Raw genomic sequence first — 27,166 nt, 5'->3', positions numbered from 1 at the left:
CTTTGGCACTCCTCCGTGTCCTGTCTGGCCCTCTTGGCTGTGTATTTCTACAATTTAAAAAATTAATAGCAGCACTGCCTTCCTTCCCAAGCCTTTGAGGCTTTTTTTTTTCTATGTGCGCACAATTCCATGTGTGTTTAAAAGTGGGAAGGGAGGCATTTGGGGTTTGTAGGAGAAAATCCCACGGTTTCATCTGTGAGAATCTGCCTCCCATTTGATGAGCTCTCCCTGCTCTCTGCTGCACAGTGTTGCCGTTCCAGCTGGCCATTGTGGCCACTGGAGGTTGCAGGGAGAAGGATGTTAGTGAGGTGGTTGTGTAGGAAGGTTTTGTGTAGCAGGACCCAAATTCAAAGTGGAGTCTTATCAGTGAAGATGTTATGCAAAGGACAGGTCACTGGGGAACTGGTTAAGAACAACCTGTGATGTGAAGAAAGCAAATTATTACTTTTTGCAGCAGTTTGTTAGGCATTAAATAAAAATCTGTAATTGCAGCTGAAAGCATCACTTTGTCTCCCTCTTATATTTTTTTCCCTATATGAACATATCTGTGACACCCTGCTCAGTGACATGTGACATTGTGGCTTTTGTGTCCAGTCACTGGTAGGAAGTGGTTCAACATAACCATCTGGGAGAGCTTCTCTCCAATTTTGATAATAGAGGGAAAAGTTAACTGGGCTGCCATAAAACAAATAAAGAGAGGAGAAAAAGGAAACCCCAGTGCCTTTTGTTAAGAAGGAACAGATGTAGAGCCATAGCAGCCTGCCAGCTAGGTCAAGTCATATCAAATATTGTGGTTGTTTTCTTGTAGCCTGATCCTCCTTTTGAACTCTCTTTCAGCAATGAAGTTGTAAGGAATGAATTAAAGAAGCTGCCAGCCCTTCCAACACCAGCGCTGAAGGAGCATCCTTCCCTCGCTTACTGGTAATGTGTCACTGTCCTTGTGCAGGACCTGGCTCTGGCAGTGGGGTCTGACAGTGGAATGGGAAGCAGAAATTCCTGCCCTCTGCCTCTGGGTCTGTCACTGACTCATTGCATGGTTTTACACAAGTAGAGCTACTATCCTGGGCCTCGGTTTCCCCATCTGCCAAATGCCTGGCCAAAAATCCACTGGAAGTGTGCAAATGTCCTGATGAAATCTGAAGGCCTAATGTGCCATTTACTTTCACAGCACTTTGCATTTGTCAAAGAGTTTTCCCAGTTGGAAATGTCAATGTTTTGCACTGCCCTGTGTTGAATGATTCAGTTTCATCTTGTAAATCCTCTCTGTATGGCATAGCTGAATTAATCTTATATGAACTCAGTGTTTGGAGGTGGATGCTTGTTTGCTCTGTCTTTATTGCACTGAAAAACAAGCTCAAGGTAGGAGCAGGGTCACATTTAGATTTTGCATGCCACACACATAGATTCTTTGTGCCACCCTGCATATCCCTTTTATCTGTGCAAATAGGAAAGAATTTGGGCAAAGACTATTCATTAAAGGGGAGATACTTTCACTCCATTTTCTGCTTGTTGCTCTTTCATGTTTGCCTTTAAAGCATTAGGCTGCAAGCCTGGGGGTTGGATTGAGCTTCTTTATCTGCTACTCTTTTCATTTCTGCATTTTGGTAATCTTGAGGATGGCAGGGGAAAACAAAGCAGTTTGCAGGCTATGATGTCAGTCCTTCTCTTTGCCAAAAAGGTCATCCTCTTCCCCTAGCATGGCTACAACAGTGGAATTAACTGTACCTAATGTCAAGTCATAGGCAAGCTCATTGTGAGGTCTCTTAATTCCTTTCTGAGAGTATAAGGAGAAATTCAGAGTCTCCAGCTGATATTAGGATCACTGACACAATAACTGTGGATCATCACAATCTCCTGATATTTCTCGCTAAGAACCAAATCAAATCTTCATGAGAAATGATAAATGTAGGCTGCCATCTCATTGAAGAAGAATGGTCTTCCTCTTAGGAGCATCTCTTTTTCCAAAAACTACTTCATACACTCAAAAGCAGTACATTTCCAGGTGGCCTGGCTGACTGACAGACTGGGAGCTCAAGCTGAAAGCCATCTCAGGAGGAGGAGTGGGAACAAGTAGGCACTGGCAGGAAAGGCAAATCTGACCCTTCAGCAACAACATGGCCTAAGGTCTTAATGAAGTGCCACATAGTGAGAAGAGCCATGTAAAATCCTCGTGCTCAGAATATGAGTATTTGCATTTATACACAAGGTACAGCACTTGCAGCTGTACTTAATTTTGTGGGGGCTCTCATGTGACTGAGAGCAGGTCACAGGTTGAGAAGGTGGTGTTGCCAATGGAGCAATAAAACCAGAGGCTACAGTCCTGTGACTCCCTTGTGATTTCATGTCAGTAAGCAGGTCTAAAAGGCCTCTTTAACATTAGTAGTTCATTATTTTTTAATGATGGCTTTTTCCTAAACACCCTCTGAAACATTTAATGCTCTCAGGAAGCGTCTGTTGGTGAATCAGACAAAAAGCCTCAAAATTACAGATCAAACTTCAGTGATCTAAGGGAGCAGACTTTTAAAACTGTGTTCTCTGACACTTCTTCACATCACATGCAGATTATGTACCAGATGCAGATTTTATCCAAACCTTTTCTGTGAGCAGTCAGTTTTATTCTGCAGTTCTTCAGCATGAGTGCAGGCAGTCAGAAGTGAATATCCAACCCTGGAAAGAAGCTTTTAAAACATTAAAGATTGGGTGGGTAATGACTCTAATTAGTTTAAAACAGACAAACAAAAGAACTTTGTACTATATTTTTTTCAACTGAAGTGGATTACGAGATAATAAAATAGATAATCAAGTAAGTACTATGATACCTTTGGCAAGGTGCTGTAAAAGATCTTCATAAAATAATACATTTCCATCACACACCCTTAAAAAGCATCAGCTATTGCACCTACCAAATGTAGCAACACCTGTGGGATGAGTCCTGGATTCTTAGACCAGCACAGTTTGTGCCTCTGGTTCCACCTTCATGGAGTCTCCTGGTTCCATACTCTTGAAGCCTTTCCCTTCACTTTAATCTCTTGCAGCTCTCTCCAGGTTCAGAATAATCAGTTGCTCATCTTGTTCTCAAGCATCTTTTAGCATCTCTGATTACTGGTGAAGAAAGAAGGGGCTTTTTTAAATGAAAATTGATCTTCTGGTCCTCCCACACAGTCCAGGAGTTGAGGCCCTGAGTTTTGATTTCTCCTGGCCATGCATGGAAACACAAAACCAATCACAGAGACTGGAGAGAACCTTTAGAAATGTGTTAACTCACAGTGCTCCTTTCCAGACACATGTCATTGCATTTTACCTCATTTCAGATCCTCCCTAACAAGCCAGCCCAGTACTCAGTTGTCAGTAATAAGGCCGACATGAGGTGCAACAACACAAAAGTGAATGCTAGATTGGGATTTTCAACAGACCAGGGGGAAGATAGACTTCTCACAGGTTCCCACAGACTTTGAATGTGAGCTTGCTTTAGCATCAGTGTTGCCAGAATACCCACCTCTGAAAACATCAGCTGAAAATCACTATTTAGTGATTTTCTCTGGTTCAACACAGACCTGAGGCCCTGGTCCAGCTCTTGGTCCCTTGGCCTAAGAGGTGCTGGTGGCTTCAGAGGGACAGCATATGACTGCAAATAAAGACATTATTTGTTCAATAATGTATTCAAAATGGGAAAGTCAGGTTAGAAACAGAATAACACTATGGAACAGCAGTGAATGGACAGCTATTTAAAACAGCTCAGTATGCTGGGAAGAGAGGGAGGGAGGAACTCACTTTGAAAATCTGGATCTGATGATGAGAAAATCAAGGCCTACATTTGCTTGCAAGTTGTCTGCTGTCCAGTTCTATAAGCTGCTGGGACAGAAGGGATTTCTTGTTACTTCTAAAGATCTTTATCAGAGTTGTCTGCTGCAGAATATTATCCATGTATTAATTTCTGCAGCTTTGGGGGGAATGTTTTATGAGCTGGCAAACAGACAGCAGTGCTTCGGCAGCCTCTGTGTCTCTGTCTCCACATTAGTTAAGCATCCTCTGCCAGCTCTGCACTGTGAATGAGTTTCTGTGTCACCAGCACAGCAACAAGGCAGAGCAGGGGGGAGAGGAGATGTCAGCTGGTGGTCCCAGCAGTGTCCCAGCACTCTCCCAGCTGTCAGTAGCAGCATGGCAGCTGCTGGAGATGAACAGCTGAAATGATAGGGGAGCATGTTTACAGGCTCTGCTAATGCTCCTTCTGACCCGTGAATGATTTTGCTTGTTTTCCTTGGCATGTGTTGGGCTTAACCCTCCAACCCAGAGCTGGAGGCAGAAAGGAACCTCTGTGCTGGATCATCCTTCTTGCACAGGGCAGTGAAAGGAAAAGGAAGTTCAGAGAATTGTTAAAGGAAGGACTGTCACACAGTTTGTTGTAACTGTGAATGTTTTTCCAGTGTGGACATTGCTATCTGAGCTAGGTGCCCTCAGCTCCCTTTGCAGAGAGAAGCAGCATAACCTCCTCCCAAGGAATCGGTCCAAAACAGATTGGATGAATTCTACTCTGGAGTCAATGTTTCTTTCCCCAGTGACAAGGCCAGTGCTGCAGGAAGGGGAAAGGCCACAGATCCCACTCTTAAACATGGCTTGATTGATATTTTAGGCTTTATATTTTTTGTTCAAAGGAAAGAAGAAACAAAGGTGATATGTGCCTGGCACTTAACATCTGTAGAGCACAAAACATTTTACTAAGGAAAATCATCAGTACCCTGACAGAGCAATGGGGGTATAGCATTGCCTGCATTTGCTTAGAAGAACTGGAGAGAGCCTGGACTATCCCATATTTCTAGCATGGGTTAAAAACACAGCTCTTTGTCCTGCTGTTCAGGAAGGCTCCCTGACATCTGATCTGTCCTTTGGAGGGAAATGGGGCATCAATTGCCTTCCCTACCCAAGGAGTATGTTCTAGGAATGTATCAATTGTTTTATAATAAGAATTTGTAAGAAAGCAGAGCACATCAGGAATCACATTAAGTAATCAGCATGTCCAGGTACATCTACCCTTTCCTTGAATGGCAGCAATATGAGAGGTTGATCTGTGCAATAAACTGCACAGAGTGGAAAATAAAACTAGGAGTGTTTTCCAGTGGAGAAACTCCATTATTTTCTGAGAAGTCACTCCTGGTTTGTTCCTGTCTGAGACAGAGGAATTGCATCCACATGTAATCATGGTTTTAAGAGGTAATTTCAAAGGGCTGTAAGCCCTCTCTGTCTATCTTTTTTATTAAGAATGATGTTTTTTGGAGATCTTCCAATACTGAACACTCATGTAATTCAGTTATTGCTCCAAAAGTAATCCTGTTTATGATAATCATGGCAGGAGACCCAGGCTCTGCCTTCATGTACACACCCATAACATCTGTGGTACTTGCTTGGATCAGTGTGCTGAATATGTTTCATAGCTGTAGAATTTAGAGATCATTTTCTAAGCATTAAAATGATTCTGAGGGATTTGATGGGAGAGCTGGACCATTCCTTTACCCTGTAATGTGTCACTGGCTCAGTCAGCACCGTGTTCCTGCTGTGGCCTGCTGATGGGACAGCTCTGAAAAGGGCTCTTTTATTTTTGTAGGGTGAATGGGGGAAGCCACTTGGTGAGTGAGTAAGGAAAGCAGTTACCTCTCAGATAAACCACGGGCTTGTGAGGGAAAAGCTGGCCCTGCTGACAATGTGACACTGTCTCTGAATTGCACTTTGCTGCTTCACTGATGTTTCTGGTTCTCTTTTCTCTCTTCATTATTTGGGCTGCACAACCCTCAGCTTCCCTGTGGCTCTTCTTTCTAAAAGCTGTTGTGGCTCAGGAGATTCTGGCTCTCTCTCTAAAAGAGATTCTGTCCTTTCTGGCACAGGGGTGCAAATGGGGAAGGCAGCAATGAGAAGACGATACAGTCATGTTAAGCTGGGCTGGGGAAATGCTTTGCAGTCCTCCACAAAAGCCCCCATGGGCATCTCTGAGCAGCCCTGGTGAGGTCATCTCCCATCATCCCACCCTGCTGTGCTCCTTCACACTGCCCAGCAATACAGCTGGCTTCAGTTCTGCCTGGGGAAGGATTACCACATGGTGGGCAGCTGAAAGGCCCCATTAGGAGATCCTGCTGGGTCCAGGAAATGCAGGGAAGGAGGAATGCCAGTTCACATTGCCCTAAACCACCTGCAGCATGGTGGCATGGGATAGACACAGACATGGATGGAAGCTCATGCAGGGCCAGGTGGGGAGGGCACTAAGGTGGCATGAAGCTAGTTTAGGTTCCCCTCCTCTTGGTCTGGCAAGTTCTGTACAGAATCTCCAGGGGACTCAACAGATTCCCTGTCCTTGGGAATCAAAAATAAAATACCAAATAAAGAGCAAGAAATTGGTTTTAAACCTGAGTCCTGTGTTCTCAGACATGTTCTCAGTCAGTGTTCTGTCATGCTAGTGTAGCAGTGCCAGTCCTGTGTGCATTACATTGGGACCTTGGCTTACCCTTTGCCATGCTGGGACCCTGCTAGCACAGCTGATTGTGTGCACCAAATAGCTCTGCTGCCCATTCACTGGAGAAGAATGAGTGGAATTCTTTAGAAGTGAACTTATATTTGTCTCTCAACCTCTCATTTGGGTCATGCTGATCTCTCCTGGATGCTCCATCTCTACTGCTTAGGCACACACTCAGAATTGTTGTCTGGCACAGAAGCCCACTGGTGTGGAACAGCCTCCATGGTTCACCTTGGAACACAGGATGACATAGTTCATGTCTGCTTAAAACATAAAATGATTTTAGTCTCCAAGGAGCTGTTGGAAATGGGCCCCAGCTCATGCCAGCTCCCAGTGTTTGGCCAGGAGTTGCTGGGGGAATGAAAGTTAGTATAACTCTAAAGTAAGCAAAGGCACATGAATACTTTAGGAGTAAAGAAACTCAAGTTTGAGTCACCTGGAGATATCCCTTGTCATTGCTGCTATTATTGCCTCTGTGTACACTAGGAATTCCTGCTGAGAGAGATTGCTCCAGAGTACTTCCAATGGTGCACCTGCAGTGAGAAGGAACCTGTCAGTCTTAGGGCTATGACTGGCCACCAATTTCTGACAGTTCTGCCCATCTTTTAGGGGACATGATGGGCTTGAAAAGAAGTTACAGCAGTTAGGACAAAGCAGATCTTGAGCAGCTCCCACACAAATCTGTTTGCCCTCAGTGTAGTATTGTGGGTATCATTTGTAAGGAAGGAAAGGAATGCAGAAAGGAAAAAGTGTGTACAAGTAGGTATCATGTTTGTGAGGGAAAAGGGTTTTTCCAGAGACCCAACTCTTAGAAAACCATTTTTATTCTCAGTCTGTGACTCCCCGTTTGTTTACCCTGCTCTGCACCAAATCCCTTCATCTAATGGTTTTGCTTGGCATTTTTTGATTCCATCAGTCAGTAGCTGTGGTAACAGAAGTATCTCTTCAGCTTTTGGCAAGATTTTTAGTCATGATAATGGCATTATATAAAACATCCAATTTTTTTTCCTTTCCAGTGAGGATCGAGTCATTGAACATTACAAGAAACTAAATGGTCAGACAAGAGGTCAAGCAATTGTGAAGTAAGTGAAACAAGAATGATTTCTTTGTGACCTTCGTTTTATTACGAAGTATTTCTACAGAACTGTAAATACAATATGTAACTATGCTTCCAATCTCACAATGCTTCATTTTAAAGTATTTCTTGGCATAATTATTTATTTATCAAAGTTTTTTTTCAGATCATCCTCTCAGCTTCTCAGATGTGTTATTCTCTTCTGTGTTGTTTTGCAGTTACATGAGCATTGTAGAGTCCCTCCCAACGTACGGAGTGCATTATTACGCAGTAAAGGTACGTGCTACAAGAAGGTCCTTCCCTGAATTAAGCTCTTGTTGGAGAGAGGTACAAACAGCCATCCTGCTCTCAGAATACAATACACTGCTACTAAAGTCTTGTTTTACTTCCTGAAGTAGGATAAACTTATTTCAGCTGTGTGTGCATGTTTAGTAAATACAGCTCCAAAGAGGAAAATCCTGTTCTTGGAGATAAAACTCCTGCAGTCCTATTGTGCTGGAGTGTTCAGCTCAGTCAGCAGCATGGCAATGCCAGTGAACCACCACCAAAGGGACAAGCCAGACACATCTCTGACAGACAGTCTTTTCTGTAGCTCCAAGAGGTCAGATCTTTCCCAGATGGCAGATCCATGAACACCTGTTTAGGGCCAGCCATGACCTGCATACTGTAGCTCCCCTGACATGAGATATGTAGATGGATACAGAGATTGTACATCTTTTTAATGCCAGAACAGTCTTGTACGCTAGAGAGAGGTAGCACACTCTCATCTCCAGACAGCTCTCCACTTCTGTGTGGACTTCATGCAGTTATTCATGCAGTTCCTCATTTCTTTTGTCTAATGATTTATCATGAAATTTTTCCAGCCTCATATTATTATTATTATTATTATTATTATTATTATTATTATTAATATTGCTTCCTGACCAGCTTCATAGATTTGGGGTTTTTTAAGTAGAGAAATCAATAAACATAGAAAGAAAGCTAGAGCCACATTCCCCAGAGCATATTCCCTCATTTATCACCCCTGAAGTTTTAATGTGTTTCATCATTATCTCTGTGCACAGATCATATGGTTTTTCGTACATCTCTAATGCCTTGTACACATGAGGTACTATAAAAACACAAACATCTGACTGTACCTGCCTCAGGAGATGTGTTTCTAGTTTATTCCTGCTAATAGGATGTAATAATAAAGTTATTATTATTTTGCAAAAAGCATTAGCCTCATCTTTTCTCAGAGGACAGGATCTCTACAGCACCCTTTGCATCCAAATCTCCTAGACAGCTCTAGATCAAGAAAAATCTAGTGGATTGGGCTGGATGTTCAATACTGCAAAGACTTGAGAGCTATTCCAGTGAGCTCCCCATGGTCAATAAGCAGCAGTGAGCACCAATGAGGCAGCAAATATTGCACATTAACAGGGTTTGCTTCTGCCTGATGTGGGGGTTTGGTTTTGCTGTGTTTTACCCTGCCATTCTCTATCACATTAACAGAACAGATGTAATTTCATTGAGGACTTCAGCTCAGTAAATTGCAGAGACTGGGATCAGATATCAGCCATTACTCCATAAGGACATTTTATTGCACACTCAGACACAAAGCAGTTGGGTCTGAGCCTGTCAGACCTTATCACTTGGTAGCTCTCAGATCCCATTACTGCTGCATTTTCAAGACTAATGCTAAAATCCCTCCACATAATTCAAGTCAGCTGGGTGACTTGCTTTCCTTCCTCTCCAGTCTCTGAGCGTTCAGACTGAATAATTTACAGGGACAAGAGAGAGGATGCACCACTGCACAAGGGACCCGTGTCAAACCTCCTCAGCACTCCTGACAGCATTTTGAGTAACTTGATCACATGTGATGTATTTTAAATTGTTTTATCTGTCATGGCCAAAAGGGAAACAGATCTCTTCTAAACACTGTGGAGCTCTGTGACTTGCAGGAACTCGGCAGGGAGAAATTTAGCAACACCCATTCAAAGATATTACTTAGAAACAAATCTTCATCTTGAGCAACAACACAGGAAATCTCCAGCATTTCCCCATCATGTTCAATATTCAATGTAACTCCCTCTGTTTTCTCTTTCAGGACAAGCAGGGAATTCCATGGTGGTTAGGACTTAGCTACAAGGGGATTTTTCAATATGACTACCATGATAAAGTGAAACCAAGAAAGGTAAGTGTTTACTTTTCTACCAAGGTCTGGGCTTGCCACACATGTCATAGCTTGAGTCAAGGGTGTGATGTACACCAAATGCTGGCATTGATTCATGTGATTTTTGAAGGATGTTTGTTTTCTCCCAAACTTGTCTCAATGTCTGCAAAGAATTAATGGACAAAAGTAGCTCATAATTTATTAAAAATTGTGGGCTTTGGAGGAAATAAGTGTCACTTAATCTTGCAATTTATGTTTCTTTTTTGTGTGATTCATAAGACATAGATGGGAACTCAAGGGCTGATCCTCTCAGGTGCTGGAGGCCTTCCATTCACTGACAATGGTGGATTGGGGGTGCTGAGCCAACCCTTGATATTGTATTGTCAAGCTATAAATGATCTGAGAGAAAGGGATGAAGAGACAGGAAAACTGCTTCCATTTATTACAAAAAGAAAATTGCATTATTTTCTCAGGACCAGCAGTACATTTGATAAGCAACAGTTTTCCTAACTGAAGAGTTAATGCCAAGGTAGCAGGGAAAGCTGACTTTCAACATATACATTAAAAAAAGGCATGGGAAGTTTTGATTCTTGAGCTCAGCCCAGGAGGGGGACCTGTGTATTCTGATTTTCCCAACTAGAATGGCTAATATAAATCTCTGTATAAAATCTAATATAAATAACCTTATCCCTGAGCACAAGCCCTGCAGGTGGGAATGCAGAGCCTGTTAGCAACAGTGTTTGTGGCACTGCAGACCTGTGGAGACACCAGGAGGCAAGGCTTAGGCTGGCTTGCAGGCTGCAGAACTGGATGATTTGGAGCAACCAGGCAGCTCTTCTGTGGATGCAAAAGCTTCCACAGGGAATTTAGTTCTGTATTTGTCTTTGCATTGTTTCTGTACCAATTCTGCTTTCCCCTCCTCTGGTCACATTCAAGTTGGACACTGCTTGGTGCTCACAGAGAGCATCTTCTATTAAAATGAACTAGAATTGAGGTTTTGGTAGAAAACTGAACTGCTGAGGAGGCAGCAAGAGACAATAGGTGCATCAATTAGCCTTTTATTCACTGAAGGCTATTAATGGGACTTTGATTCATTAAAAGAAAGGACAAGGAGTAAGGAGGTCTTCAGAAAAACTAAAAGACACATCTGTTTGGGATCAATCATTACCTGCAGGGCAAGCCATCCTCACATATGGTAGTTTAGAACATGCCTAGGCTGGGTGTTTGCACCCACATATCTCCAGTAGTGCCAATCCCCCAGGGAAGACATGTACTTAAAAGATGCCTTCAAAAGTCTTAGGAATACAGACATTTCTTTGGAAGAAATTAGTGCCCTGCCATGACAGGACTCAGCCTTTCACACGTTATAGCAATTACTGTCATCTCTCTTGGGATGAGAGGGTTGGTGCAGAGCATCAGAAGGGAGGAGAGGAGAGATCAGGTGCTCTGACTGCATGAGAGGAAACACATTTCCACCAGAAGGGTCAAGCCTCCTTTCTCAGCTTTTCTACTTTCTCTTCTCAGCTCTTCAGGGTGATCCACTCTGTAGCGTGGGTTTTGGAGCTTGATTAAATCTTCACCTGCCTCTCTTGTGTCCCCACTAGGCTACCTCTAGCACTCACACTGCATCTGAAATCAAGGGCTTTAGGCACCTCTGATCCTTCTTCTCCAAGCGTAACCCTAAAAAAATAGGCTGCTGGTTTTCTTTTTTTGGGAATTAGTTTTTTTGGTCTCAGCAAATCATGTATGGAATCCAGGAGACCCAAAACAATGGTGCTGCCTTATGTACAGACCATTAAGAACTGTGTCAGAAGTGTCATTTATCTGTGAGGAAAGGTTGGGTGGGAAGGGAAAGCAGGAATTTCCAGGCTTGGATCTGTCCATTGCCACAATCCAGAGACCACAGCAGTGAAAAGACAGCCTAGATGAGTATTTCTCTGCTACATGATGCTTGCAAAGCCCATCTGTTGGCAGAGCTATTCCAAAATGAGCAGCCTAAATCGGGGATGGGACTTGGACAGAGTGGCTGAGGCTTCGTTATTTCTCCATGGAGTGATTTTACCTTCTGTGGAGCAAGTAAAAAGACTTCTTACCCTACACAGGTGGTAAAACCCCTCTGGCAAGAGCAGATCAACTGCCTCAGTGAGGTGTAGTGTTTAATCCTCTTGCTAATTAGATTGTAAAATTGCACTCGATAACCCTGGTATCTGGGAGCAGCCTGCCACAGTATCTGATTCATTTCACTGCACCAGCATGTGCTGGTTCAAGTCTTTGCTGTGCAGATGGGAGGGGTAAACTTTACTGAACTTTCTGCAAGGTAAAATTAGTGGGGGAGGGGGAAAGAGATTATGGCTTTTCTGATCTTTAATATTTTGTTCCTGCACACTGCTGATGCCAGAAACAAATTGAAAACTTACAATGGAAAAATAAGTCTCCCTGGAAAAAACACAAGCAGAGAATTTTAGCGAAAAACCAGCTGAAATCAAGACATTTATATTAAGTGCATATAAAAACCTTGCTTGTCTTTTGAGGGAGATTGTAATGTTTTCCTACATGTCATCCCAGATAGATTTGCATGTTTCCTGTGCTTGTGAGTAAAACTGTAACACACACTAAGCAGCTGAACCTATCTCGGGCAATCCCATTAGCAGTCACTCAAAACCATGATTTCATTAAATTGCTGGAGTAAATCAGCCATGTATCTCTAGAAAACTAACCAGGTTTGTCAGCAAGTTGGATGAGACTGGAGAGGGGAGTTGAGGCTGATGCAGGGCCAGAACCTCATCCTGCTTGTGCTGTTCTCACTCAAGTTCTCCAGCATTACTGAGGATGCAGCTGAGATGGGGATCTGGCACCCAGTCCTGGGTGGTTCAGGTGGAAATGCAGGCCTATTAAACTGGAATGCAGTTGTACCTAGACTGCAGAGACTAATGTGTCTCTGTGTTTCTATTTTTATGTTCCTTCCTGCCTATACTTGAATTTTGTGGAAGCCCTGAATCTACCCAAAGCCATCACTTAGAGGGTCATCCTTTTTCCTCTGTCTGTTCAGGACCAGCTCACAGACTCAGCAAACTCTGTCAAAGGTTTCCTCTTGAATGTTGCCTGTTGTAGTGCAAATTTGGTCCCTGTGAGTTATAATCTGCTGGTTGTTCATTCTTGGGTATGAAATAATTGCAGAAGTTTTGGTATACTACACAAAATCCAACGCTCCAGCTGAACAAGAAGAAGGGAGTAGCAAGTGTGGAAAGGTGGCTGCTGTCCTGCTAACCATACACTGAGGTATTCTGGATGTTGGGCTTGCAGAACCAGTGTCATTTGTGTAGAAGCAGCTCACAGCTTCCAGGGTGGACAGAATCCATTTCCCTCTGTGTTAAACTTAGTTTCTACAAAGGGTTTCTTGTGAAAAGACCAAACCCATCATTTTCAGTGAAGGGTCATTAGAGGGTTTTTTGCTTGAATTTCAGAGCCAAGGCATTGCAGCAGCCCAGTGTGAGCATTTGTCTGTGAGTGCTGCTTGTCCATTTTAACCAGCACACAGGGATGTGACTCCACTCCATCCCCAGAGACTGCACAAAGAGCAGCAGTGTAGCCTGGAGCTGTGAGAGCTGCACACCCAAGTAGTAGCACCAGGCATATCTCTGTTGTCCTAGTGAGATATTCCCACTGATTTAAGAGCCCAAAGGCATTTTTTAGTGCAAACAGCTTAACAGTTAGTAAACAATTAACTCCAAACTGAAGAGTGAATGATTAACAAAGTCAGCCAAAGGACTTCCATATGGCAGATAAAAAGACAGAGAAAATGTTTAACTTATCACCAAAAATAAAATTACCTTAAAGGAGAGTCTGGTAATGTTTAGTTGCTTTGTAAGAGATATGTCTATACAGTGTTATCTCATTTTCTTCCATAGAAAGCTAGTGGCAATGAAACCTAAAGTGAGCCTTTTTTCTCAGACTCATAAACATTATCACTGCTTGCATTATCTGGTTACTGAAGAGAACCCAAAGGGAATAAAGGTTTGTAGAAATAAGATAAAATGTGAGGCATCACAAAATTCAGCCATTAATGTAACTTGACAAAAAATTTCCTTGTGACAGCTACCAGTTTCTGCCATTTCTTCTCAGCATTACCCTTTCTCTGAGATTAAATGAAGCATGCTGTGAGAATGCTCTGTCACTTTCCATAAGGTCTATGCAACAGTCTTTGGGTTCTCATGACAAAGAATTTGATTTTTAGATTGTAGTGTCATCATGAATCCAAAGCAAAAGTTGGGTTGACTTCCCATTTAAACATGCAGAAACAGTTGGACCCCTCCTACGAAGCAATGCAGAGCACAAGTAAATTCAGTAGTTTTAAGGGTCTGATCAGAGAAAAATCACCAGCTTGTCAAAAGCATGAGCAAAGTAATCAGCACATTAATTGTGTCTAGAAAGTGAAAGATTGCTGTCCAGTGCCACTTGGCCTTTTTCAAACAGCAAGAGATAGAGTGAACTTTCCCAATTCCAGAGGCAAAATGAGATATTTACACAGGAGGAGCAATAGCCTAATTAAGAGCTGCTTTATTGCAGAACAAATAGATCCTCTCTGCTTTAGGGCATAATGAAGCATTGTCAAGTCAGTAATTGCATTGATGGAGTGGTTAAACTTGTGCTTCCTGTGGTGAAGGAATGACAGACCAGTAACTTTAAAAAACCTAAAGTAAGGATTGATGTGAAATATACAGAAAGTAGTGAATGATGGGGAGGAGGAAGCTGACAAATTGCTCCCTGTCCTAAGTGATCGTAGAACACAGGGAGAGTCAAAAAGGCAAAAGAAACATGAAATTCAAATTAGTTACAGGGAGCCCAATTCCCTTGCACAGCTCCTTGCCACATGATACAATAGAGCCAAGAGCTCAGAAGGATTGAAGATAGCACTAAAAGTGTGACCTTCCATCCAGGGTTTGAACATTGGGTTGGTTATTTTCAGAGAGAATTTTGGGAGGGGTTATAAATCTTCACGTTCAAGGAGGACGTTTGATTTGACACCAAGTTGGTTTCTGTTGTCAGAGGTATGGAGCATGTGTCTCACTCCTCTCACTGGCATGCTGCTGAGCCACAGGGTGTATTCAGAACAGGCTGGACTTTCTCTAAGGCATCCAGAATCAAGTGAGGTCAGAAAACGTATTGGGCTCCTCGTCATTTCCTAGGATCTTTTCAAACACCTTTGCATTGCAGACAGGGATAGCAGATTTCAAATTTACAAATGATAAAAAAGAGCAGAAACCATTTCCAGGAAATACTGGTTTAAAAGCTCGTGGAGTCTCAGTGGCACTGCTGTAATAAATTATTCACTGTGATTAGCAGGCTGTTAAGGACTACCTGCTGACTCCTTCTGCTCTGTGCTTTCATTTCTCTTCCCCTTGCTGATCCCTTGTGCTTCTTGGGTTATGGACTTGGCTGTAAACTGAACCAGTCTTCAGGTCACAGTGGGTTCAACTCATTTTATAGTGCAGTAATTCAGTCTTGGTTTAGTATTTGGAAATGTGGAGCATGGAAGGAGGGAGACATATACAAAGCAATGTTCCTTACCACGCTGTTCCTTCTCCTAGAGAGAGGTTGCTCACCCAATTTCTTTCCTTAAAACATAATATCCAGACCTGCAAACACTGAAAAGCAGGCACAATTTAAAGCCTTTCCCTGCAGAAATGCCTTATTCCATCCCCATAAGACAGCAGACCATGTTCTTACCAGCACCTTTTTTTCTGCTGTCTGCTCCCAGTCTGGGTTTCTACCATCCAGCACCAGGCACTTCCCCTTTCAGCACCCACTACTCCCTGCCTTACCACTGTGCCAAAGAGCTGCCAAACACACTGGGAGCTGAATAAATTACATCAAAGCACACTGGGCTGGAAAGCAGGATTATGTCCCTGACACTGAGAACTTCCACAGGATTTGGCTGGACATGCCACTGGGCTGTGATTCAGTGAACATTTCTTTTGGCAGCAGTATCAGCTGCAGTGGCCTTCAGCACTCTCCTCCCCCATCACAATCCTGCCCCCACTGCTCACTTCCTCCCCTGGGCCCCCTCCTCAGCCATCCTGGTATAGCTGTGCAGTTGGGAAGGAAACTGCTCCAGAGAAGGGATTGACTGGTTTAGCATCACCCAGCCATAAAAAATGGTCACTCTTAACCTTGATCAGTTCCCAGTCCCATTCACCATCTGACCCACAATCTGTATCCTACAGCAAAGCTGTAGGAGCTGGATATGGATACAGGCTGCATAAATCACTGCAGCCAGAGAAAGAAGCAGCCATTAACCTACACAGTAACTCTGTGGAGCAAGACAAGAGCTTCACAGCTCAGAACAAGTTGGAAGGAGTTCAACTGCATGGAATTTGTCATGGTTGAACCAGGATGAATTAACAGTTGGATATAAGGTCATCATCCCCACTTTTTTCTCCTCATAAAAGTTGGTAAAAAATTGCTTCAGTGTGTCTCCCAAACAGGGCTGATTTCAGACAGGTGAGTAGATTGTCTAGGTAAATGAACTTTTTAGAATCATACAGTAGTCATGCTCAGTTTCCATTATGTAGGTAAATAAGTAGTTTTATCAACTGCAATGCTTGCAAACATTAATACATAGTCTTAGGCACTGCTGTTTTATGAAAAAATGAGCACTATTCTGGTGGTTTAGTGTGCTGTGGTGATACCATTAGACATATAGTTCCCAGGGTTTTCTGTGAGAATTTAAATTCAGAAAGGCTAGAGCATGACGTCCCATCCCATGATCTAGCCAAGTCAAGCCCATGGTTACCATTAAATATAGGAGTATTCCCATCAAAATAAAACTCCCTTCTCTAAGCCCTTTGTCATATTCAGGCCTTCAAGAGTGATTCTGTGTAAAAGCAGCAGCCAAGTCTTAAATGATTCTGCAGCACACAGCAGGAACTTCAAGAAGATGCAAAGACAAATCGCTCCGACAGCACAAAGTGAAACAAATTGGACCTCAGAGCCCTGGAGTCAGGGTGGAGATCTGGAGAGAGATTGAAACCTCCTTGAGCACTTGTGCTTGGCTCTGAAGTGGTAGCAGGCTCCTCCACACCCCACCCTGCTCAGATGCTGTCTCTTAGCTCACCAGGGCTGTTCCAAAGGTCTGGGCACTTTTATCATGAACCCAGGCAGGGGTCCCATTACTCTGTGGTTGTGGCTATGAGGCACCTTTGGGCAGGGGTCTGGGCAGGAGGCTCAGAAGGTTCACTGCAGCCATCACCATGAGAGTGGGATTGCTGCTGCCATGGCACTCCTGTGCAGACACCCAGAATCGTGGGAGTATTTTCAGTCACACAAATTACTGTGCAATGCCACAGCAGCATGGGATGGGAATGGTGATTGCTGAATTTTGGTTCCAAGACAGAGGTACTTTAGCCAAGCCACTGGAGAAGACATGAGGATCTTTAGGAGACAGAGTAGCAGTAATGGTGGGCAGTATAAACCCTTCTAGGGTGCCACAGCTGATTCATAGGCTACAGACTTGGCATCCTTTATCTAATACATGGTGCCAGAAAGGAGAGCTCTTCAGTGCAGAAAGATCCAGTCACTTTGATGTCCTTTCAGAGAATAAAAGGGAGACAGTTTAACTTAAACCAATCAGGAAAAAAAGGTTCTTTGTAGATCTATTGATTTAGACACACACAGCATGGTGACAGCAATGCACAATCTAACAGCAGCTACCAGACATATATGTGCAGTGAAAGTGGATTTGGTTGTATATAAGTCAAAGTCTAATCTCCCAGTCTGTGTACAGTTACAGACACAAATATCAAGTTGCATTTATTTAGACAAATAATGCTTTGTCCAAATAGCAGCTCTTCCCTCTGTGATCTAATGCTCTGCTGTCTCTCTGAGCCAATAAGCCACTTTGAAATTTAATAGGGAATTGTGGTTCCATAATGGAAATGATTGCAGAGTGGTTATTATATAGACCTAGATGCAATTTGTGTTTGTTCAAGCCAGAAATGTTTTCTGGGGTGGTGTGGTCCGACAAGAACAGCACACAGCAAAAGGGATCTCAAATTGGACTAGAAATTGTTTTTCTGTTTGGCAAAAAAAAGAGGCCTGAAGCCTGAGGCGAAGAAGTAATTAGATAGTGAGCTGGGATTGCTGACAGACCACTGAAAGTCCCACTTAGCCAAGCCATTCTCTCATTCCATGAGGGAAGGGAGGACGGCAAGCCTCTGGGAAGATCATTGGTAGGGCTTTTCCCACATCAAATCACTCAGGAAATATTTTCTTTTTTTTTTTCCTTGTTTTGAGAACCGAAATAAAAAAAAAATACCCCAAACTAATAAAAATAAAGGAATGAATGGAAGTGTGGCAGGATGGAGGACTAAGTTATGGCGCAGTGGCATCCCCATCTCATGACCCAGGGGCACCCTCAGCAGTGGGTCACACTAATTCACAGGTGACAGCCCACGGAAATCACTTGGTAAATCTGCCCCTGAAACAAGAGCCCATTTGTTTGAGCTAAGATGGTGCTGCTCTGCCTGGACCAAGTCCTTCCTCCTTCACTCTAACTAGTTTGACAGAGGTATGATTGATGGGAGCAGGGCTGGCTTGAGGCAGAACACAAATCCATGCCCGGAAACTATGGCCCCACTGAAATCACTGGGACAAAACTGCCATTGACTTCACTGGAGCTGTGATTTCCATAGAGTTTAAGGCCAAAAGGGACCTCTCACAACCTCCACTCTGACCTCCTGCATAATTCAGCTCCTAGAATTTAGCTTGCTGCTTTGTTCAGTGGAGGAAATTACATTTCCAAGGAGGAATTTTTTTCGTTATGTTTGTTTTGTCTTTAAGCTGCAGGACGAAAGACTTGGGAGTTTGTAGCTTCACTCATGCAAGCTGTGTGAAAATACTGTCATTGTTTTAGTTCCATTGTTTAATACCAGTTTTAGTATTGGGATGTCATCCAGTGCTGGCTCTTGCCCATAGTGTAGGCAAGGGAAGAGGTTGCATTGGGACTGTTAGAAATGCTCCACATTATTTCTCTGCCTTTCCTCGAAGCCATTCAGAGTAGCCAGTCTGGGTGGTAGTCCATGCGTTTGGAGGGATGATTGTTCCTTCTGCATAGTGTGATTAACAAAGCATTAATCATCTAGGAAGTGGCAAGACTTGAAGGACTGGGAGGTGCCAAATAGGTCAGCAAGTCCAACAGCAATTACAGTTGGTCATTTATTAGATCTTTAGAATGAAAGAAAAATATGGGTCAGAAATGCCTCTGGAGGTCTCTAGTCCAACCTCCTGTTAAAAGTTGAGCCACCTTCAGAGTTTGATCTGGTTACTCATGACCCTAGTGTTTGACCACTTGCACTGATTGTTTTGGGACTTGGGGTTTTGATTTATATATCTTCTAATAATTTCCCTTGTGCAACCCTGCAGCCTGTGTCTGTTGCCTCTTATACTTTCACTGGACACCTCTGAGCAAAGTCTATCTCCATCTTCTTTGTAAATCCCCTTTGGGTCATATAGCAGAGCTAAACAGCATGTTGATCCTCTATAGATTTCTGCAGATGATTTAATTCTGAACAGGCACCAAGCATGCTACCTGGAACTTTTGAGAGTGTGTGCATTCAGCCTGTGCCTCATCTCAGGTGATTCAACACACAGAAAAGAGAAAGAAAATGAGACTCGTGGCCTTTTATATTTGTTTTTTAAGAGACCAAATGCAAAATGGCTCACACTGTGTCCCCAGCATGCCCAGCCATAGTGCACATTCCCCAGTTCAGTACCAAGTCTGGCTCTTCTGGGCACAGCAGACAGAAAACAGTATCAGGAACCCTGTACCCCAACCTCAGGATTTGGAATTATTCCAAAAGGCACCATTTGGTCGTATTTCTCTAGGTAGTCCAGAGAGCACTGTGCACCAACCTCCAGTGCTGGCCTTCAGCAACCCCCTCTGTCCTGTGCCTGAGCTGAAGGGCAACACAGAGCAAGCAACAGCCTCGTTACTGCCAGGGGCTCCCAAATAAATGGCACAGCACTTCCACTGAATACTCCAGCAAGGCTCCCTGAGCACAAAGGGACAGAGCACAGCCCAGTGCCTTACACTAACTCAGGTCCCCACACCTCTCCAGAAGTCCAGGTCACCCAGGCCATGAGTGACCAAGCCAGAAGCAATCCCTGATATTTCATTCACAAAAGACATTCCCTGCTTTATCACAAACCTCCAGCATTTTTCAAACACTCCAACACTGACCCTACCTCCTAGGTTAGGCAAACTCCTCAGTACCAGCATGGTCAATAAAAATGGTAAAGAATCCTTCAGACCCACATAGCTGAAATGCTGGGCCCCCTCTGCTCCAGGCTCCAGGCTCAGCGTAATTACGGAGCAGCCAGCAAACCACAAGTGTGCTCACAAAAGGAGAATGCGTCTGAAGGGTTTTGACTGCAGCTCTTTGTAACTAGTCACAAACATCTGGTGCCTGGCAAGCTTGCCAGCCTCTTGGAAGGGGTTTCTAGTGAGAAAATTCCTGTAGCTTGCACCTGAATTCTCCACAGCACACCATGCAGCACTCAGATCTCTCTCCTGGCTCCTCTTCTAAGGTGCCAGCTTTGTAGAAGCCATTTCTGACACTGGTTTCCCCATCATGGCCTCCCCACCCACCCCAACACATTTTAAACAGTGCATGTTGTCTGATGGGGAGCAGTTACTCCCTTGAATGTTCACAAGTTGATAAGCAGTTTTTCAAATTCAAGTGATAGTGTCAGTTCCAGTTTTATTGGCTTGATGAAACAGAGATCATGGTGGGGACAGGCCCCTCAGAGAAGGAGGGAATAAAGGTAATTATTTTTTAATATCTTAATTTCTCTTATTCAAAGGGTAATTATTTTATTAATAAGGGTAATTATTTTCTCCTCTTTTACTAGCCCCTTTCACATGCATGTGTGAGTGTGCAGCTGTGCTCAAAAGCCAGTCTCATGGATACTTCCTTAAGTATCTGTTGAAGATTAAATCATCTCATGTGCAGCCTGTAATGATGGCCACTACCAAAAATTGTTCCCATCCGAAAGCTGCCCAGTGCTGCATGATCCAAAAGGAGCTGCTGACCTCAGAAGAGAACCCAGCAGGCAAACCACCACATCACAGACTTGGCCCTCTGCAGCACTGCTGATTGTCCCCTTGTCTGCAGGCACTGAGTGAAGGCAGCCACTCAAGGGCAGGGGAATTGTGCTCCAAGCTTGTGTTAATGATTGACTTTCTCCTAAGTTCTAGTTCCATTGTGTTTGGGGAGATGCTGTCCCAGTCTCTGCTGAAGTACTCTTTGTCAAAGGGTCGTTGCACCTCTGATGCAATCCCAGTAAAACCAATACAAATTTTCCCACCCACATATGCAGGCATTGGATTCGGCCCAGGAAATTAACTAAAGACAATCATAAGCCAAATAACCCAAAACCAGACCCAACCTCAGTGCAGGGAGAGGCAAACCTGCCATGAACATGTGTGCTTTGACTCAAACCAGCCCCAAAACCAGCATGCATCTGTTGTCATTGCATTTCCACAAGATCCTGTTGAAATTACGACCAGCTCCCTGCTGGGGCTCTATTCCCCAGTGAAGGTTGCAAGCACCAGCGTGGTAAAAGGATCTTGATGGGTAAAAATTATGCTTCCATTTAGGAAGACCTACTAATGGCACCTTGTGCATCTGTCACTGCATTAACAACATCAATTTGAGACCATACATAAGGCGGGCAACTGGTGAAGGGAGCAGCTTGCTTACATTAGGAGGTCTGGCTGAAGGGGCACCTTTGGCTTTGTTTCTCTGGAGGGATTGTGATCAGCTAACAGGAAAGTGGATACTTTCTTGTGGGTATTCACATTTTTGCAGATTGGTTTCCTTTTCTATAGGAAGGGGGAGACCTCTCAGATCAATGTGGGAAAAAGGAGTGGGATGCTGTAGAATAACACTTGGGGAGCAGATAGAGCACAATTACAGCAATGGTAAAACACACATGTACTTTTGGGAGAGCAAAGCTATGGAATAAAAGACACAAATTTAGGTTGTGGGGTCAATTCCACCCCCTCCCTCCCAAGAGTCTGGATTTGCCTCCTTCTGCCAAAGAAAACAACAAAGCTAAATATAAAAATGCAGTAATCTGGGGAGCTGCTCCAGTGCCCAAAACGTAGGTGTCTAATGCTGTTTTAGGCACTGCTGGTGATCCAAGACATCTGCGTGGGGCTGGCAGATACAGCACAGGACCCATGTCAGGCTGCCTCCCACCAGGGGCAGCAGCCAGGGGCCAGGCAGGGAGCCCTGGGGCATGGAAAAGGGCACTCCATGCCTACATTTGGGCATCTGAACAGCTTCCCCAGAGCCCTGTGTGTTTGGACAGTTGGAGTTAATCATAGAAGAGAAATGAGAAACAGAGCTTCCCTTAGCAAACAGCACTGTGAGATTTGGTAGCAGAGAGAGTAAAATAGAAAAGGATCCGAGCACAAGGGACAGTCCAGCAGAGACAGGGGAGGAGGATGGGCAGGACAGCATCCAAACAGAGCAGCTGCCAGCAGCTCAGGAAAGATTCAAATTCCTTCTGCGCCACGCCGAAATTTAGTCATAAATGACAACGGGGGACCTGGGGACAGAGGGGCATTTTCTGAAGGGTGTGATCTGCTGGCTTTTCAGACTCTTATGTGTTCCACATGTCTGAACGGCTCCCAAACACGTCCTCTGCACATGCCATGCAGCACAGCCGCCTTGTCCTCCCCGCCTTGCAGATGGGCATCTGGAAGCACCGAGGGATGTTTTCAGCTTGACCCCAGTTGTTGTCTGTGGGAGTTAAGGCCCCAAACTTCCTTTTCATGCCTTTGAAGCCAGGCACTTAAAGAGGAGTCAGACTTCAGCTCCCAGCTTAACCCTTTCACCCTGTGCCTGTCCTCCCTTGGTGGGTAAAATAATGGGTGTTTCTGTGCTTTGTTTGGTGTTTACAAGCTTTATGCAGCAATTAATATTTCCAGTGGAGGAATAAAATAATCCTCTAAGGACAATGTAACTCAGCCTTTCAGACTTCCCATCTCTCCTGGCTCCCTTCTTCCCCTACCCCCTCAGCAGTGTGGACAGCCCTAGAATATAGGGTAGCTCAGTGCCCTTCTTAATCCCTACCCTTCCTTCCATAAGCACCCTATTATAGAAAGGAAAAACAAGAGAGAGAAAAGAAACCCCAACCTTGCTTGGAAATTTTAACAAATATTTTCAATTTTGCTGCCCCTGAAATACCAGCAAGGAGAACATTTTGGGTCCTCTCCGAGGTTTGTTTTATTCTCGAGATTTCAGCTCCACCAGCAGCTCTATCAGTGCAAATCAAATTACGCCTCCTGTTTACTTATCTCCAGAGCGCTGACACTGGCAGCCGAGCCTTATCTCGGCGTGTCAGGAGCCAGCGCCTTCCTTGGGGGCAGGACAGGAACTCCACAGAAGCTACTTGGAGTGGGAGAGGGAGTGTAAATCAGGGAAAGCGCAGCTGCCTGTGCTCCCCAGCAGCGGGGCTGCGTTCCCCAGCCCTGCTGCTTGCTACGGGCAGTGCAGGGAAGCCGAAGTCCGAGATGCCAAGGGGGGTGGAGGCTGCCTCCTCCCTGTGGATTGGCAGCCTGGAAGCCAGGGTTTGGATTCTAGCTTACTCATTTGTAAGGAAGAGGCAGTGGTGGAGCTGCCCGCGGTGGTGACGGTGTGATAGTTTGCGGAGCTGGCAGTATTTCACTGTCACCGCGTCCTTCGCGCCGTCCTGAGGTCGGTCCGCCCTCCTGCCCGGGAGATGGGTGTTATTTCACTGAGAAGTGAGGGCACAGGGGCCGTGTAAGCGCATCCTGCTGCCCAGGAGCACGCTGAGCCCTCCATGGCTGGCTCAGGGGCGAGGGCACGCCGCATTTCACCCCCATGAAAAGCTTCATGCCTCAGTTTCCCCCTTGGTGGTAGTGTAGGCTTTGTCCCAATGCTGCTCTGAGATATCCCCGGCAGGACAGCCTGTAAAACAGAGGCTGAGATATGACCTGCTCATTGCCGTGTTTTGTACCGCCGGGAGCACCTGGAGCCTTGGGCATCGCCACCACGAGTCTGACAGCACCTGGGACAGATAAACTCCACTCGGTCATGCTCCTGCCAGTTTTACGTGGATAAAAGCAGAGCTGGGTATTAGCACTGGGGTGGAGCGGGGGGATCTTCACCCCGGGGAGAGCCTGCTGTGCCAGAGGCCGATGCACCACGCCAGGTGCCAGCCCTCCAAGGAAAGTGTAGTGGAATCCCGGTTTGCCCGGAGTTTTTATGTGTCTTCAACACGCAAAGTGAAAGCGGCGCCCGTCCCCGCCTGCCCCGAGCACGGAGCCCGCCACGGGTAGCGGGGCCCGGCGGGCGGGAGGGAGGGAAGGAGGGAAGCAGGGAGGGAGGGACGGAGGCCGCCGCCCGCCCCCGGGGCTGCCCCGCGGGTGCAGGCGGGCGGGACGCGGGGCCGGGGCGGAGCACAGCGGGGCATTCCCGCCGCAGCGCCGGCAGCGGGTCTGGGCTGGGCTGGGCTGGGCCGGGCGGGGGAGCGCGCCGAGGCGCCTCATCCCCTTCTTCTGCTTGCAGATCTTCCAATGGAGGCAGCTGGAGAACCTCTATTTCCGCGAGAAGAAGTTCTCGGTGGAGGTGCACGATCCGCGCAGGTGAGCCACGAGAGGGGCCGGGCTGAGCCGGACTGTGCAGTGCCGAGCCGGGCTGAGCCGGGCTGTGCAGTGCCGAGCCGGGTGAGCCAGGCTGTGCGGTGCCGAACCGGCTGTGCGGTGCCGAACCGGCTGTGCGGTGCCGAGCCGGGCTGTGCTGAGCCGGGCTATGCAGTGCCGAGCCGGGCTGTGCTGAGCCGGGCTATGCTGTGCCGAGCCGGGTGCTGCTCCCGCTGCTGTGCGCGGCTCGCTGCCCTTGGGAGCTGGGGAACACGGGAGAGGGAAGCAGCGGGTACCAAGCCGCGGGCTGCTGCTTCCTTTCAGCCGGACATTTCGGGGTCTGGTGTGCGTTTTTGAGGATGTGTTTCCCCTCGGCTCCCAGCGGGTTTTTTTTCCCCTTCCCTCTGTTCTGACACCTTGTGACCCCTGGGACTGTGCTGCTCCGGTGCCTCGGCTGCAGTGCTGGCAGCCCTCGTGTATGAAAGGGGATTTTGCCTTGTCCCCGTGTTTTGCTCCGAGCCCGGAGATGAGCGCCAGATTTTGTACTCACACGCTTCTTTGTAAATAAATATTCAGTAGTGCAACTGAAAGCAATGGCACAGAACCAGAGGTTTACCACCGGCAGCCTGGATGAAAGCCCATCAGTCTTTTTGGCACAGGAGCCTTTTTTTTTTCCTTACTTTGGAATCCTAATGTGAGAGTTCCAGGGACTGTGCTGCATCCCATCAGTGCGTTCAGCACCCCTGGTGTGTTTGCATTACTGGATGGTTGCTGCACACAGTGAGTGTGTGGCTCTGAAAGTTGTTCTGACTAAAAGCAATGATTTGTTTGCAATGTAAGTATGATACCACTGATGGAAACCATCTCTCTGCCCAGACTGATTTGATGTGTTGCTGGTAGTAGCGTGTTGCAGTGATCAGTCGTTTCCCATGCCTATCTGTGTATTAATATATGTACTTTTATTAGGGGAATTTTGCATGCAGTTTCTATCCTTATTTACCCTGATATGAGCACAGCCACACCAGTACAACGGTGCCTGTCTGCATAGGTGCATTTGTTAAAACAAACAGCGAGTAAAGCAGCTCATGTCATTGTACAGCTCCAGATCAGCAGAACCTCTAAGCATCTGCTTAATATTAAGCATGTAAACAGTCACATGAAATCTAGCAGAGCAAATTCCCAAAGTTGAGAATACACTGGGAGATATTCCAGCGACAGGAGCTGGGGGTAGTGCACTCCTTCCCCCTCCGAGGCTCCAGCAGCTGGAGAGGTGTCAGAAATGTGTGCTGGGAGCAACCAGCAGCCAGGAGCCCCTAAATGCCCCAAGTTCTGCCTGTTTCCTGAGGGAGCAGTTGCAAGAAAAAGAAAGGAAGTAGCTCTGAGACCTTAAAATCATGGTGGCATTTGCAACTCGATGTCGTGCGTGAAATGTGACCACAAAGAGCAGCCTCTTGTCTCTCATTTGTATTTAGATTATAGGAATTAGTGACACAGAAGAGCTTCCGTTCTTTATTCCGTTGCTCTGTTTCTCTGACTCAACACCAGGAGGACAAAGCCCTGTCCCCGGTTGTCAGCCTGTTACTTTCTTGCTACAGAGGAATTAGTTTTGTTGGATTTTGTATAATTTTGATTGATTTTTGTATCCAGAGTGGCACCATCCAGGTGGAACTGCCGCTCAGGCTGCAGTGCAGCGCAGCACGCTGCAGTGGCCTGGTGGGAAGACAGCTCTGGTTGTAGTCTCCCAGCCATGTGGGATGGACTCCTGCAAGGAGTTGTTCAGCCTGTGGAGGCGGAGGAGTAGCCAGCACAGTGCTCTCTCCACATTCCTCTCCTCCCAGCCAAACCAGAGCCTGAGTCAGCGAAGCCACAGTCAGGAGGGCGAGCACGGCTCCGTGGCTGTGGCCAGGGCTGGGCAGCACAATGTATGTTTTTAAACCCTGCCTCTGCCCGTGGCTTCCTGTCCCCAACAAGCCATTTAACCTCCTTTCACTGCAGTTAGTTATCTCATAAGGGAGGAAAATTATACATTTTAGGGGCTATCAACAGGATTCATTCCATAGTGCATGTAGCATGCATGGAGGGAAGTAGTGGAAAAAACACCCGTGATCTATATCTCTCAGATCTTCAAACACGGCTGTGAAAAGCAAATCCACAGCTCTGACCAACAGTCTGAAGATGATCTAGAGTCTGCTGTTTTAAAGGAAAATATGTACAGATTTCAAAAAGGAAAAAAATTAGAAATCGCTGCTTTTACAGTGAAAAGATGAATGAATTGCAGAATATATTTCTAAGAATTCAGGATAACTGTGTTTGAACTGAGTGGGAGGACACCCGAATTAAGGCTTCAGCCCATGTTTGAGTGCCTTAATTTCCTTAGAGCTTTATGTGCCAGTGTGCTGTGGTGGTTTGTGTCCCTAGACCAATATAAAACATCCAGAGCTGCATCCACTCTCCAGTCTCAGCTTCAAGAACACCTCCCAGCACAGCCTTCATTCCCTGTCCAGTGACAGAAATGAGGCAGCCCAGCACCATCAGTTGCATCCATGGAGATTTTCTCCCAAGAACAGTACTGGTAATAGGACAAGGTCTGTAGCACCATTTACAAGGAAAGGACTCTGCACAGGGTAACACTGAAACATGAGATCCCACTTGTCTCAGACCTTGTTTGCATTGGCCACAGCTGCTTTCTCAGAAATTTCACTCTGATTTGTAGCTCCATAATTTGACTTTAACACATTTTGAAGCACTGAAAAAGCCCTGGTGCAA

The 27,166-nt window shown here is 45.5% G+C and overlaps 1 protein-coding gene across 6 annotated transcripts in view; it reads left to right on the top strand.

Moving 5' to 3' along the window:
- FRMD4A (FERM domain containing 4A) overlaps nucleotides 1–27,166 on the top strand; it is a 378,398-nt gene that overhangs the window by 313,981 nt on the left and 37,251 nt on the right. For all 6 annotated transcript variants that reach the window (XM_054287522.1, XM_054287520.1, XM_054287521.1 and 3 more), the window contains 5 exons: nucleotides 838–921; nucleotides 7,516–7,581; nucleotides 7,793–7,850; nucleotides 9,664–9,750; nucleotides 24,327–24,403. In XM_054287522.1, the coding sequence (XP_054143497.1) occupies nucleotides 838–921; nucleotides 7,516–7,581; nucleotides 7,793–7,850; nucleotides 9,664–9,750; nucleotides 24,327–24,403 (372 nt within the window). The remainder of the gene's footprint in view (nucleotides 1–837; nucleotides 922–7,515; nucleotides 7,582–7,792; nucleotides 7,851–9,663; nucleotides 9,751–24,326; nucleotides 24,404–27,166) is intronic.

The sequence above is a fragment of the Melozone crissalis genome, unplaced genomic scaffold, assembly GCF_028551555.1.
Source record: "Melozone crissalis strain CALT ecotype California unplaced genomic scaffold, PUWL_Pcris_2 ptg000059l_1, whole genome shotgun sequence".
Taxonomy (NCBI): domain Eukaryota; kingdom Metazoa; phylum Chordata; class Aves; order Passeriformes; family Passerellidae; genus Melozone; species Melozone crissalis.
The sequence above is the reverse complement of the archived record's forward strand: the minus strand, read 5'-3'. Positions and strand labels throughout refer to the sequence as shown.